We start from the raw sequence: 15,899 nt of genomic DNA, 5'->3' as shown, positions 1-15,899 counted from the left end.
TCATCACCCCTAGTTCCTTCTGGCGATTTCAACTTGCCAGACATTTGCTGGGAACTTAATAGAGCTGAAAAGAGGCAGTCCAGGAAGTTCTTAGAGTGTGTGAAGGACAACTTTTTCTCATAGCTGGTGAGCCCACAAGGGGAGGGGCTGTGTTAGATCTGTTATTTGCAAATAGAGATAGGCTGGTGGGAGATGTGGCGATTGGAGGCCACTTGGGGCATAGTGATCATGAAATTATAGAATTCTCAATATTTGGTGAAGTCAAGAGGAACATTAATAAGGATTTTAGATTGGACATTCGGAGGGCAGACTTTGGCCTACTCAGGAGACTTATTCAGAGAGTTTCTTGGGAAGTAGACCTTAAAAATAAAGGAGCTCAGCAAGGCTGGGCATGCTTCAAAATGGAGATCTTGAGGACACAGGAACAGACTACCCCTATGTGCTGAAAGACAAGTCCACGAGGCAAACATCCAGACTGGATGGGCAAGGAGGTTTTGGAGGAACCCAAGAATAAAAAAAGGATGTATTATCTTTGGAAGGAGGGTCAGGTTTCTTAGGTAGTATTTAAAGGGCTGCTAGAGTATGTAAAAAAAATTAGGGAAGCTAAAGCTCAGTTTGAACTTAAAATGACAACTTATAAAGAATAACAAAAAATGTTTTTATACACATATTAATGGTAGAAGGAAGAGTAAGACTAACCTTTGTTCTTTATTAGACACAGAAGGGAACTCTGTTACTACAGATCAGGAGAAGGCAGAGGTGCTTAATGCCTTCTTTGTCTCAGTTTTTAGTGAGAAGACTTGCCTTAAGGACAGCTGTCCTCCTGGATTGCTTGACGATATCAGGGAGCAGAATGGTCCCCCCATTATACAATAGGAGGCAGTCAGAGAACTGCTGAGCCCCTTGGATGTTCATAAATCCATGGGACCAGATGGGATCCATCCCAGGTGATGAGGGGGCTGGCAGATGAGCTTGCAAAGCTGCTCTCCATCATTTACCAGCACTCCTGGCTCACTGGTGAGGTTCCAGAGGACTGGAAGCTGGCCGGTGTGATGCCCATTCATAAAAAGGATGGGAAGGAGGATCCTGTTAATTATAGGCCAGTTAGCCAGATTGTACCAGGTAAGGTTATGGAACAGTTTATACTGAGTGTCAGCACACAGCACTCACAGGATGGCCAGAGTGTCAGACCCAGCCAGCATGGGTTTAGGAAGGGTAGGTTGTGTTTGACCAACCTGAACTCCTTTTATGACCAGGTGACTGCCTGGTGGATGCAGGAAAGGCTGTGGATGTTGCGTACCTGGACTTCAGCAAGGCCTTGGCACTGTCTCCCACAGCACACTCCTGGAAAAGCTGCAGCCCACGGCTTGGACAGGAGCACTCTGTGCTGGGTTAGGAACTGGCTGGATGGCCGGGCCCAGAGGGTGGTGGTGAATGGTGCTGCATCCAGCTGGGGGCTGCTCACTGGGGTGTCCCTCAGGGGTCTGGGCTGGGGCCAGTTCTCTTCAATATCTTTATTGATGACATGGATGAGGGGATTGAGGCTTTCATTAGTGAATTTGCAGATGACATTGAGCTGGGATCATGTGTTGATCTATTGGAAGGTTGGAGGGCTCTGCAGAGAGACCTGGAATGATTGAATGGATGGGCAGAGTCCAACAGGATGAAGTTTTAACAAGTCCAAATGCCCAGTCCTGCATTTTGGCCACAATAACCCCCAGTAACGTTACAGGCTGGGGATGGTGTGGCTGGACAGTGCCCAGGCAGAAAGGGACCTGGGGGTACTGCTCAACAGCCGGCTGAACATGAGCCAGCAGTGTGCCCTGGTGGCCATACAGGCCAGTGGCATCCTGGCCTGTGTCAGGAACAGTGTGGCCAGCAGGAGCAGGGAGGTCACCCTTCCCTGTACTCGGCACTGGTGAGGCAGCACCCTGAGTGCTGTGTCCAGTTCTGGCCCCTCAGTTTGGGAAGGACCTTGAGACACCTGAGCAGGTCCAGAGGAGGCAACGAGGCTGGTGAGGGGCTTGGAACACAAATCCTGTGAGGAACGACTGAGGGAGCTGAGGGTGTTTAGCCTGGAGAAAAAGAGACTCAGGGGTGACCTTATCACTCTCTGCAACTCCCTGAAAGGTGGTTGCAGTCAGGTGGGGGTTGGTCTCTTTCACCAGGCAGCAAATGACAGAACCAGAGGACACAGTCTTAAGCTGCACCAAGGGAAATACAAGTTTGATATCAGGAAAAAGTTTTTTACCTAAGGAGTGATAAAGTACTGGAGTGGTCTGCCTGGGGAGGTGGTGCAGTCACCATCCCTGGATGTGTTGAAGAAAAGACTGGATGTGGCACTCGCTGCCATCGTTTAGCTGAGGTGTCAGGGCATGGGTTGGACTTATGATCTTTAAGGTCTCCTCCAACCTTCTAGTCATTCTGTGAATTCTGTGAATTATCCATTAAGAAAAAAGTCTTCCATTCATCCCTGGTTCCCACTAGAAATTTAAGTTACTCAGTAAAGAAACCTGTGGCAAGGGCAGCCAGGCTGTTTGTACGGTGAACACTTACACTTTTACCCTTGAGGTACTTGTAGCTCACTTCTGAACAGCGCAAGTTCATCAGCTTAGATACATTTGTGCAGGAGGGCAAGGCATTCATCCCACTGCTCCTTGGTTGGAGCCAGAGTCTTTCAGACAGAAGGTTTGATGAGGGCACCCCATCTGGTAGCAAAGTGTAAATAAAACCTTACTTAGCTCAGTAAACCAAAAGCTAAGATAGGTTCCTGGCTTGATTTCAAAGCACAGCTCATTTGCCAACACATTCCCATGTTTTCCACCTTTTCAGCTACCTTGTCCTCAATTTTTTGCTTTCACTCTATCACAAAAAAAGAGCTACCAGCATTTTATGACTTTAAGCACCAGTCTCCCACAACTCACATAGCTTAAAACCCAACACCACCCAATGATTATAAAGCTTCAAAAACAATTTTAAACACCACAGCTGCAAGAGAAGAACTGAAAAAAATCTGAAAAATCTGAAGGCTGAAGCAACAAATCATAAAATTTGGCAGTAGGACCTCGTGGGTTTTAGACTGCAGAATATTTCAAGCCCACATCACTGTTCTTAAAGGAGCTTAGCAATGGCACAGTACTGCTGGTGATACCATAACACTGAGAAGCTCCCAACATATGCTAGAACACTGCTGGGCATACCAAAAAACAACAACCAAAAAAACCAAACTAGAAACAAAACAAAAATTTTCTTCCTTCTTTCCTCTTTCCCTGTTAAAGAAGCTGTTAAGAAGACTGGTATTTCTCTTAAGACAAAGCCTGAGCAGGTGAGATCCCAGCCCAGCAACACAGTTCTGCATTACTGAAATTCTTAACAACAGGCATCTACTTCGTCATAATGGATGTAAGAGAAAACCTCCAGCCCTGTGTCAGAGCAATTTCACTGAAGGAAGATTTAAAAACTGCAGGGACTCTGTTCTCATTACTAATCTTTTCAGAGTCTTTATACCCCTTATTCCTAAATTTCCCAATTCTGCATTCCAGATTTTTGCTCTAAAGGAATGGTAAATCTTTTTGTCATGCCTTGTACAGAAAAGCATTGCTAGTAATGTTTGTCAGCTCTAGGCACTAACAAGAACAGTAGGATCAGAAACCAAGTATTCAATATGTATTAATGCTTCAGTACTACAACCTTTGAGCACAGTTGTACTTTGGGAGTGGAGAACAGAGTGCATAATTTGTGACAAAACTAAGAGGGAAGCTATCCCATTGCACAAATCATTGCAGAAGAAAAGCTACCTAGCTGCTCAGCTTCCTAGCTCAAGGACCTCCTCATTTACACTGTGCTTGGCCATGCTTTTATTTTGTGCCTCAAGACTTCAGATTCTCTTATTCCCTTCTACAAGGTCAACTTTACACAAGCTGTTACTGCTGGCAAAGTAGCCCCATCATATAGAGCTTCCTGATAGTACAAGAGTAACACACCTTGTTATGTTTACCAACATTCAGTTCAAAGCAGCTTACAGCTAGCCAACACACTGTCAAAGGCAGCAGACTATGTTGGACTCGGGCTGTACTCCTTCTACAGAGCTGCAGCTTTTCAAAAAAGACATTTCTTAAATTTGGTTTCACAGCTGGATGTACAGACACCAAGGGATACTGAAGATTAGCCTCGGGACTATGTCCACCAGTCTGAAAAATCTAAAGGGTGTAAAAGGGCCTCTCAACTACTTTTGCAAACTGTTCAGATTTTGAAGGCTGTAATTATCAGTTCCTCGCCCACCTCTTTCCAGAATTTTAAATATCTAAATAGTTCTGGTGCAAAAAATAAGACATGCAACTCAATGTATGCTTCTTCACTTCTCACTTATTCCAAGTGAGAAGACAGATAGATATTCTGGTTATAGGCATATTTATACCCATCAAATTCTTGAAAAGAAGTTCCAGAGAGCTGCAAACATTACTACTGTAGCGTTATTCTCAAACATCAAGCAGCACACACAGCTGTTTTAGATTAATCCCTCAACCATGTGTCCCTCCATGTCCTCCAATCCCAGAGGATTTCTGAGACAATAAGGGAACATAGCAGCAGGCACCTTTAAAGGCCTATCCTGCACAGGAAAGGTTTAAAGCAGTAGACAAACACACATTTTCTTCATACTAAAAGCAAATCAATGAAGTCTTTTACATGACTCTTGAGACAGCCCTACTCACTCAAATTGTCAAGTATTTCACTTTATAGGTAACTTACCACAAACATAGCTAAAAAACCAAAAGCAATGCTGTTAGTCTGGCTGACATGACACAATAACAGTTTTGCAGCTGCTCGAGACTAGACTGTTTTATTTAATCCCACCACATTCATTTTAACCCTGAGAAGAATAATTTTTTTTATGGCATGACTATTCTTTAATATGAACTAAAGATCATACTTCAGCAATTAGGCTATTCATCTTAGCTAGCTTTATCATTCATGTGTGCTACAACAGGGAAGAATCCATCATTGTTAAGAGACAAGAATGCCTGAAACAATTAGAGGAAAAAAATGTGCTAAGTGCCACACCGCCGCCTGCGAATGTCCCATGGTTGCTTCTGCAGCAGGATAAGCAGGAATGGAAAGAAGTAACAAAAATACTACTTTCTAGCTACGTCACAGTGACATTTTGCCAGAACTATCACCACCTCCATTACATTGCCATCACTTTATACACTGCTTATTTTACCCCAAAGTCTTTTGATTTCCACCCCTCTCCCAAACAGCACCACAATTTTGTTGGGGTGAAGATATGGCACACAATCTGTAATGCTGAAGGGACTGTACCTTCCCAGTGGGCATATGTTGAAAGATTAATGTGTGAAAGCGTAGTTTCTAGAGCAATACATTCTTTATCACACTCCTCACCTTGCTATGAATACTCTAATAACAAAATCTTAGCTTCTCAGTAATTAATTCTTACCACACAGTCCTCATGAAGCTGCAACAGATCACAACATGAACAGCAAGAAGGCAGATTCAGGAGAGGAGTTAGCCACAATAGAAAAAGGTTTTGTACTCTGTGCAGTGAGATATCTTTTTTAATACACAATACATACTAACTAGATAGTAGGAGAAAATGTGCAACAATCAACTTCAAAGCTCCGTGGACATTTTTCATGAGAAATCTCATCTTGTCATGCTGCTCATCTCAACTCTTACAGACTCAAATTTTCACTTCAGTGCCAAACACTGAATTTACAAAGCAAGAACTGGAATTATTTGAGAACAAAATACAGTATCTCCCCCCCCTCCCCATTTTTTGTGGATGGTTTGAGGTTTTAGGTTTTAATGGTTTTAGGTTCTAAGGGAGTTTTTTTCCAAGCATCTAGAATAATGAAGAGAACTTACTATGGTAATTCAGAAGTCACTGGCAGATTCAGAAGCTTATAGATCCATTTCAGACATTTTGTTATATGGCAAGGTATGATTCTGAAAGAATTCTGATTCTTCCTGGTTTGTTATTCTGCTTTGGTAAGCCATGTATACTTACTGTGACAAGGTTTATGGAAAAGTGATGGAAAAGACATGCAACTCCAAGACACACAATTTAACCTTCAGATCCTTGACAATACTGGTGTAAGCAAGGAATCCACTGCTTGCCTTCCTTCTCCTCTTAAGAAACAAGGTCAAACCAAATGAGCTTTCAGCTCCCCTATAAAACACTCACTAAGATTTGAAAACCACCATCAAAATTATTATCCTCCATGTCCATTACCCTCCACAATACCAGTCCAGCATTGACTACTTACAGAGAGCAGAAGCAGACAGATTACAACAGAAAACATACTGTTGTCCAGCCACAACTCTTCTCTTCATAGTCTGCAAAACACTCTCTCCAGCAAAGAGCTCTGACGAGAATAAGGATAAAATTAAAAAAAACTAACCAACCACATGGCATTAGAAATACAGTGACCCATCATCTATGCAGTATTGTTCTTGAGTGCCCTTCACCATGCAATCCCATCCTGCCTGCCGTCAGCAGTTAGCCACTCACCTCAGAAGAGCATAGGCAAATAATCTGCTTGAATTCATTTGTGTTTATGTGCTCGCTACCCACAGCACTTCAATGCACAAATGTTCCAAAAGCAAAGCACTTCTCAGATGTTGGTGTCAAACCCTTATTTAACTCTCATGTGTCTTAACATCTCAAGTAAAACATCAAAAACACTTCAGAAACTGATGACTGTAATCTTGTAAACTATTACTTGTTCTTGACTACATGAAATGAGGGACCGTTTTTCTTCAGGTATTTTGTGGGTTTTTTTGGATTTTTTTTTAAGATGAAGTTTACACAACTGTAGGATGAAGTAATGACAACAGGGAAGAAAAAAAAAAGTGATGTACCATCTCTTCCCACCCTTTCCTTCCTTGTTTCCCTCCAGGATTTAACTCTTTCAGACATGATACTCAGAAAAGGAGTTATCATGCTTTCAGTCTAATTTCTGAACATAAAAGAAGCTGACCTACTCTAGACAGCAGCATTAAGCTTTCTTCACTGAGGTGGGGAGACAAACCACTTTTTCATAGAGTAGAAATGTTCATATCATTCTTCAGGAAACGACATAAAACTCATAACTTGACCACAAACTGCAAATTAACTGTCTGGGGTATGTAAAAAACAACAGTGTTTCAGAAACCTCTGAAATAAACTCTCTGTTCAGCAGATCTGGCAAGGTGTAAATCTGAGTGTGACATCCTGCTTTTTGACAACATACTTCTAGACAGATGTAACCAGGAGGAATGAGTATACAGGACAGCAATGAGAATGATCAGATGTCTGGAAACACATTCTACAGGAGAAGATGAATGACACTGGGGCTGTTTAATCTAAAGAAATCCGGGAGGAGACTGGTTCAAGTTGTCAATGATGTCTTATACAACGTCACAGAAGGAGAAACAGTTCTACTGAAATACCACATGAAATGGTAATGCGTATGGGAAAATCTACATGTTTTCTAACTATCCATTTATTTAGTTTGGAAACCTATGTCATGACTTAGAAGAATTTACTGACAGCTAAAGTAGAAATAGAGGCAGCAGGACAATCTGTTCCACTGCTGTCTGAAGGATACCGAACAGCTGTGACAACAGATTCAATTCTGCTATGCTGGCAATAGGAACAAGGACAGGGCAAGAGGAGAAATGGTGAACCTGCAAGCACAGGATCACACTGGAGATCTATATAACTAAAAGAACTCAGTAACAGAAAATCACAGAGAACGTCAACATTTCATTATTTGGCAGTAATTAAACAGGATGTCAATGCAAAAACAATATCTTCATGCACTTCTCTCAATGGGATACTTTCAGCACGTGACACTTTAAGTAAGCCTGAATTCATCTGTATGTACATCCTGGACCTCAGCCTTTACTTTTTTCCACTGTGAATAGCTGCTCTCTCAGTTTCAAATTAACTTCTGCACTGTAATGCACTGTGGTGTCCTTGCACAAAAAATAAATTATACAGGTGGATTTGCCAGGTGGTTCTGCAGGTAGGCAGAAATTCAGCTGCAAACAATGACTACACCAAAATGGAAGGATGGGCAAAATCAATGCACAAAAAACAGGCAAAAAAAAAAATCTGGTTTTGGCTAATAAGGGAATCTAGCAAAAGGGAAATAAAGGGGACAGAATAACGCTGCATATTCTAAGCAAACTCTCCCACCACAACACTAACTTGAGTTTAAGCTGCTATCTTCTAGCACTGCTAACTGATGGTGAGATATCAGATTGCCCTTACAGAATTTCAAAATTCCATGATTGCAATGTTGAGTTATTTTCGGGCTTACCTTCTCTAAACTGTCAACTCAAAAGATGCCTGTAATTTATCTCCAAAGCATACACAGAAATAACAAGCCTCTACCAGAAATTCAGTGGTCTGCCAGCAGCTCCGAGTTTAGCTAAGTGAACAGACAGACTTTGTATATTTCTACACGTTTTTATGCAGGCTTACCAACAGAGCACTAAACCATTCAGACACCGCATAATTGTGGTAAGCGTAGCCCCAAGCCCACATGTATCATTCCTGCCGAGAAGCAGGTTATCTTAATCACCTAGCAGTGTGCTCCATACAAACAGCAGCTATGGAGCTCTTACCCAGTTCAGCAAAAAAGCAAGTTCACATCTATATATATTTTTCTAAAAAGTGGATATATCAACATTCATCCTACTCCTACCGTAAATGCATTTCACTGCAAATACATTCCACTCTTCAGGGGCTCATGCAGTTGAAAGAAGCAAGGAACCTGGTCTGAGTTTGAGTATTTAAGAAAAAAAAAGGAGGGAGATACAGAAAGGTATATTTAGTTCCAATTCATCATGCCGCCCTACAGTTGTATCAATTTACAGGATGCACCAGGAAAAGAAGAAAAACAGGAGCTACATAAACAGCCATTACTGCAGAGGGAAACATTCCTGACAACCACAGCCCAACTAGTTGAAAATAACTTCAACCAGCTTAACAGATATTCCTCTAGAAATGCAAGGTTTCTCAAAAAAAACCTTTGTACATCCAGCTGCATAAAGGCACAGAATAAAAAAACGCCACCTAAGAGCAAACTAAAAAGTTGACCACAACAAAAGACCGTAAGTAAGGCACACAAGAGATGATGCACCGAAGCAAAGTAAAGCAGCAGTGAGACGGAACAATGCACTTGGCTGGGGTCATGGCTTGAAATAGATTTAAGAAGTGTGAATCATGCAACAAGAAAAAAATAAAATAATTTCTAAAAATCCGTCTCAAGACCCAAAAAGGTTGTTTTACTGTAACATTGTGGGGTGGCTGTTTTGTCTTAAGAGTGCTTAGTAGGTATTGTAGCTGGATCAGGAGAGAAAAGGGAACAAAACGCGTATCACGGTATATAGATCTATCACCCACAGAGCTCCTCCATGATCCACAGCCTATATCATAAGCTCTCACCAAGGGATTACTGTAGTGTGGGGGCTTGCCCATCACTTCCTTCTGGCATTAAAGAGTTTGCTCTGGAGCGGCGCTTTCCAAAGGTGACACGCTCGGGGATAGGAAAAAAAAAAAAAAAAAGGAAAAACAGAAAAACACACACACATAAACAAGCTCTCCTAAAACAAAAAATCCACTCTCCGTACAAAAACCCCCAACTCTCAATTATCGGCAGCCAGAGGGCTAGAGCCGGCCGAGCAGAAACAAGAACGTCTCGGGCTGAGCCGGGGAGACTGAGGCGAAGGCGCTGTCCCCAGGTGGGCGCGGAGCCGCTCCCGCCGCGGGCGGGTCACCGCCGCCTCGCACCCCGGGACGGCCGCGCTGCTCCCGGCGCGGCCCCGGAGCACAGGGCGGAGAAGCAGCCGCCGCCGCCCCGACCCCGCGCACCTCCTCATCCCGCTCCTCCAGCGAGGCGTCGTCCTCTGCCCGCCCGCCTGGGATCGCCCGCTCCGACGAAGCCGTCGCCCCGCCGGGGGCCGTCACCGCCCCGCCGCCCTCTCCCTCCTCGGAGAGAGTTTCCGAGCCGGAGGAGGAGCCGGAGCAAGAGGAGCCGACGTGGCCGGCGCCCCGCGCCCGTTCCGAAGCCGCCGAAACTTTCTCCGCCATGGCCGGGGCTCAGAGCCGTGCCGCCCGCATGCCCCGCCACCGGCAGCCGCGCTCCCCGCCCCGCCGAGCGCAGCGCGGCAGCGGCGCTCCCGGGCCGGGCCGGGCCAGGCACCGCGCTCTGGGCAGCGGGCGGCGCCTGCGGGCGGGCGGGGCGGGCCGGGCCGGGCCGGGCGGAGCCAGCGGTGCGGGGGGCGGGCCCGGAGCGGCGGAGCGCGGCGGGAGGGCGGCAAGTGGCGGGGCTGGGTCTGCCCTGCTGCGGGGGGTGCCTGCCGCCGCGGACGGAGGCAGGAGGTGGGGAAAGCGCGACGTCCCGCGGCTGACGGCACCTTGACGGCCCGGCCCCGCTGCCCGCAGCCCGGTGCGGAGCGGGCAGCGGGTCTGCCAGAGCCCGGGATCTGCCGGGATCGGCTCGGCGTGGGCACAGCGAGACACGCTCCGCTCCCGGGCGATGTCACGGGTTTAAGTCAGAGCAGCTATTTTACGTTATATAAGGGTTTTCTGCGCCCCTCACTTCCTCTAAAACAGAGCTACCGGCAGTTTATGGCAGCAGTTTTACCATGGTCTTCGTACCATTTTGCAGAAGGCTATGGATGCCTAGTTGTGGTCTTGCAGCAAACAGAAGTCCCTTTGAGTGTTTCAAACGGGCATCGACATTGGGATTTGTGACCAAGCTTTCAGTCATTGAAACCAAAGCAGGTGAACTAAGTTAGGCATCTGAAAGCTTTTGCAAATCTTCCTGGACGACTCCTTCATTTTTTAGGACCTAAATGGCTTTTAAACCCAGTTATCCTGTAAATTTTTAAAATATAGTTTCGATATTATTTTTGAAAAAATCTCCTTATTTTTCTTTCCTGAGAACACAGGTCCTCAATTAATGTGCTAATACTATATATAAATATAAAATAGTATATACCAGGGCCTTATTTGCTTATTCCTGGACCCCAGATTAATCCAATTGTGAAACAAAACAGACTAAGAGCTTTTGTAATGAAGGAAGTCCCACAGCATCACTACAGAATAGCTATCTTCTTCATTTTACAGAAAGAGAAATGCGAGCACAGACCAGTTATTGATGTACTCTAATTAAAACAGTAGATAGTTGATGAAAATAGGAACCAGAATGCAAGTCTCCACTTTTTCAGATTCCTAATTTGATCAGTTTACACAGTAGGACTACTGCTACTACTACTACTACTACTACTACTACTACTACTACTACTACTACTATTATTATTATTATTATTATTATTATGGTCATCAGATTACTAGTGGAAGGAAAAACAATGATACACAATTCTCCAAATCTCAGTCCTTCTCTGTTTTTGATGCTGGATATTAGGTTGTAACAATGCTGATAGCTTTTTGTGGTTTCTAATCAGTATTTAGATCAGACCTTAAAAAGTTAATTTATTGTGGAAGAGGATTATAAGAGTCACTAGGGACAGAATTTGACCCAGAAATTTGCCTATACTGATATTTGATGATAAGGAAATATTAAATATACACACACAGGCAAAAACTGATTTTGGGCAACTGAATTACACACATATACTGCTCCAAACCTAGCTAAATAATTTTAACTAACCAGTGAAAAAAGTCCCTCCTTGGTACTCCACGTTCTGCACATAAGTTGTTATATCTCCAAAACCTGGACTTATTTATAATTCTTGAGCCCTTGATTATAAAGCTAAACCTTTTTCTGTCAGAATCTGCCTCTAGTGTCATCCTCATAGCAGAACAAGTTGCTTAATTTCCTACCTATTCTTCATAATGTATAAGAAAATTGCCAGGTGGTAAAAAGCAACGCTGCAGGTCTCTGTCATTTCTTTCTTTTGCTGCTAGGGATGAGACTGGAAAAAAATAGAGCTTAGCCAAAGCACTTCTACACTTCAGTTATTATCAGCTGCCAGAACAGCCCCTGTAATCTGGGCGCAGCAAGGAATACATTAGAATAGTCACTGAACTGCTCTAATTTATGCCATAAATTGAAATCTAAGAAGGCACTCAAAATTTATTATATCATCCCAGAGTTACAAAGACAAGTGACGGTATTGTTCTGCTCTGGCCTCTAGACTATGTCAGATCACATGCTCTGCTAACATTATCTTACAGGAACAGAAGAGGGATGCTACATTGCCTATAGTAGCTAAAAGGGAGTTAAAGCTAAAAGCAACAAAGAAAGAAGCTTACATCATTTTCCATCCTGGGAAAAGCACTGTTGCTTGCACTTCCCCATCACAAATCAGTGAGGTACTTTGTAGCAAAACACTGAATATCTGGCATGATTTGAAAAGCTCATTTTGAAAACATTTGTTGAGAAGAAGTCCATATATAAGAAGTCCATATTTAAGCACCTCCTGTCATGCATTGGACTCATTTGGTGCAGAATGTGGAGAGAAGGGTGTAGAGTGGTCTGATTTCAGCTATTACAGGTGGCTGGCTCAGTTTTGGATACATTCATCCATTTAGACACTTTTTTCCACCAGTACATTTTCAAGCAGCCATTCCCTGATCTGCTTTCTGTTCTCCCTCCCCAGCACACACAGCCATCGCCCACTCTGTGCAGTTACAGCTGTTCAAGATGTGTGCTATTCACTTCTGTCATGTCAGCTAGCTGAAAACAAAATACAGGAAAATAAATAAAATGTATCTCAAAACTCCTTGATTATATATCTGTTTGTTAATGCTTGGGAAATTCTTACACTGTGTGGTCTTGAAGGGCTGAGAGAATGACAGGCTAATGGATTTATTGACAAGTTTGGCACAAGATACCAAGGTACAGAGGAAACACTGGAAAAAGGTATGAAGAGGTATAGAAAAAAATTGTCAGCAAATAATAGCTGTACATGAGACAGCAAGAAAATTCAAATAGGAAGATAATGATTGGCTTTGTAATTGGCGCTTCAAGCTAAAGATCAGGATCTTTACCAAGAAATGATAGTGGGGAATCAAAGGAGTAGGTATGTTGTAAAAATGACAGGCAAAAAAATAAACATTGCAGCAGTGTATTGAATAAACCAGAGAAGCCAGAGAGAAAGACTGTGAAGCTCATGAAAAAATTTTAAAAGGTGGGACAATGGTGTCAGCAGGGCAAACATCTGTCCTGTATTACAGCTTTAATGAGTCAAATACAAAAAGTAAAGCTTTATAGTAGCTACTGCATCAGTTCCTTGACATCAGTTGTCTTCAAATCATCACCTTTTTGATCTAGGAAAATGTTCCATCAAATTCATTTTTATACTGCTTTGAATATTCTTCTTCCTCTTTGATTCTGAATATTTAGGCAAAAGTCTACCTCTGGTAAGAAACAGTTTTCAAAATACACTGACAGTGGGGTTAGCACCTGAGAAAATCCCTAGGCAAAACTATCTGATGTGGCAAATGCAAGGCTCTCCAAATAAGACAGTTACACTATCAGTAACAACAGTGCTGTGCTTCCCTTTCTGCATAGTAAATGTGCATTAAACCTGACCTGGAAGAACCACTTCTTTGGATGAATAAGTCTCCATGCTTACTCAGTTCTTGCCCTCCCCATTGAGACTGCCAACAGCATTGCCAATTAGTGCCAATCCTGAATGCAGATTGTAATACGAATAGGCCTTTCAATATTTAATTCTAGGCTTTTGCACTGGTGGTATATAAATGTTTCATTAGTGCTTTCCTTCCTTTCTGCCATTTTTTTTCTCTGAAAAAGAAGCAAAGCTGTCTACCTGAAGTACTAGCAGAGTATGGGCAAACAGGAACTTGTACTTTTAAGTGCTCCTCCCAGCTCTAGCAGTAAACTCTGGAATGAGAGTTCTTTTTCTTGGGAATCCTGATCTATTGAGAATGCATGTTACAGGATCATAAAGACGACACTAAGTTTTTATGTGATGTGTTTTATCGCTACATATTCACCCTCAAGCAATATCCAAGATCAGGAATTCAAAAGCTTTCATTTGGTGGGGTGAACCCAACTGAATGGTGTTAGTGGCAGGAATACTCACCAACACAAACAACAGTGGTAGGCTGGAAGAGAATAAAAGCATGCATAAGCACGACTCTCATTTCTGTACTGAGACAGGTACCACCAAACATACAGCATAGTTTGGAGATCTCTTTTTTTAATCTCTGAAAATCTCCTTAGAGCTTAGGATACTTCAGAGTAAACAGAATCCACTTTGTACCTCTCTAAGAGAATCAGTTCTGAGACTCTCTTTCTTACCATTAAAAAGCCTTTTTGACAATGAATGTGAGGCACGATTTACTTTCCCTAGCACTTGCAGAGCATGAAACAAGGGCATTTGAACATGCTGATTAGATTCAGATCATCTCAAAAGTCATTAACAAGCTAGTCATGTTACATTGTAAATCCTAGCAACAATAGGCATATGCATGAACAGAAATATTGCATTCAAATCTATGGAACATGTAATAAAACTGAGAAAAAATAAAACATTTCACCTTTTAAATGAACATGTAATTTACTAGATGTAAAATGTTTTTGCCAAGGAAGTAAACACAACTAGTGTAGGCCTCCTGCTGCAGGTGCCTTTATCAAGACCAAGTAGTGTCACCATCTTGGCAGCTAGAGATTATGTGATCTGGACTAAACAGTGTAATTGCTAAAGACACTTTTCCCATATTACTGGCACTTGAGGACCTGCATGAGCACTGCATGAGTCACTGTCCCAAGACCTGCAGAAAATCACACTTAGATGAAGCAACTGGCAGATGTTTACACTCTGACATTCACATTTCTGATATCTTCAGTATTAAAAAAAAAGACATTAAGAAATGCTGCTCAACACAATACATATCACAGAGCATCGGGAGGCTGTACAGGAACGCGGGGAAACGCAACACAGTGAGTAATCCCCTTGTCAGGTCTCCCTCAAGGCATTGCTTTGGGGTTATACCACTCTGACTAAACATCAGAAGCCCACCCTCAGTTTCAGGCAGATTCAGGGAGGCTGTGAGTCTATGTGCTGGAAGGGACAAATACAAGTTAAACTGTTTTAATCTGACTTCAGATTCAGAAGTGTACTGCCAGCCTGTTGTGTGGAGTTTCTGCACCAGTCTGCTGGCAGAGGTGCTCAGTTTTTTGATGGATAACCCTTGAGTAAGGAGCCTTCCATAATTTCTCCCTCACCTTCACAACATCTGTATATCAGGGACATATAGTGACATGCCAGCAGCAGGGAAGAGCAGAAAACATGGCACAGCCCTGTTACCAGCTGGCATACAACAGGAAGGTTACTCATTCTAATACCTCTATCCCCAAATTCTCCTTCATTCAAGGGGAATGCTATGACTCTCATAAAATTATAGGAAATCAGTAGCTTCTCATGTTTTAACAAAGATTATCGCTCTTTCTTCAGAGTGCTGGAACTTGAGAAGTTGAAAGGTGCTAATTTCCCACTTCATCATGGCAGTATCATCCTAGTCAAGATGTTATGAAGACCCAGTCTTATGAAGATCAGATGGGAAGAGATGGTCTATATTCAGGATGGGAACTGGAGATAACCAAAACACCAGTTGTAGATACAATAGGGAGAAGGGAGGAGCTCTTGAAAGGGAGACTTGAACTGTGGTTGTGTTTCCAACCTCATGGTCTGAGAAGCATATTATGGCACCTGTCTAGGTGTGGACTGCTAAATGTAAGCTAAACCATGGCTGCATCCTGTGGTGTATTCTAACCATTATTTTTAATGATGATATTTTTAATTCCCGAACAATGTTTTAATATTTAGCTCAACAGGTGTAAACCTAAGTCACATCTGCATCTTCAGATATTATGCATTTTCCAGACTCCATGGAG

At 42.9% G+C, this 15,899-nt stretch overlaps 1 protein-coding gene across 1 annotated transcript in view; it reads right to left on the bottom strand.

Moving 5' to 3' along the window:
* The window catches only part of MAST4 (microtubule associated serine/threonine kinase family member 4), a 278,816-nt gene extending 268,641 nt beyond the window's left edge, over window positions 1-10,175 (bottom strand). The window contains exon 1 of the mRNA XM_036402886.1: window positions 9,881-10,175. Within this exon, the coding sequence (XP_036258779.1) occupies window positions 9,881-10,099 (219 nt within the window). The 5' untranslated portion in view covers window positions 10,100-10,175. The remainder of the gene's footprint in view (window positions 1-9,880) is intronic.
* Between the last annotated feature and the right edge of the window lie 5,724 nt (window positions 10,176-15,899).

Source organism: Molothrus ater, chromosome Z, assembly GCF_012460135.2.
Source record: "Molothrus ater isolate BHLD 08-10-18 breed brown headed cowbird chromosome Z, BPBGC_Mater_1.1, whole genome shotgun sequence".
In the NCBI taxonomy this organism is placed as follows: Eukaryota; Metazoa; Chordata; class Aves; order Passeriformes; family Icteridae; genus Molothrus; species Molothrus ater.
This window is presented reverse-complemented; position numbering and strand designations above follow the sequence as displayed.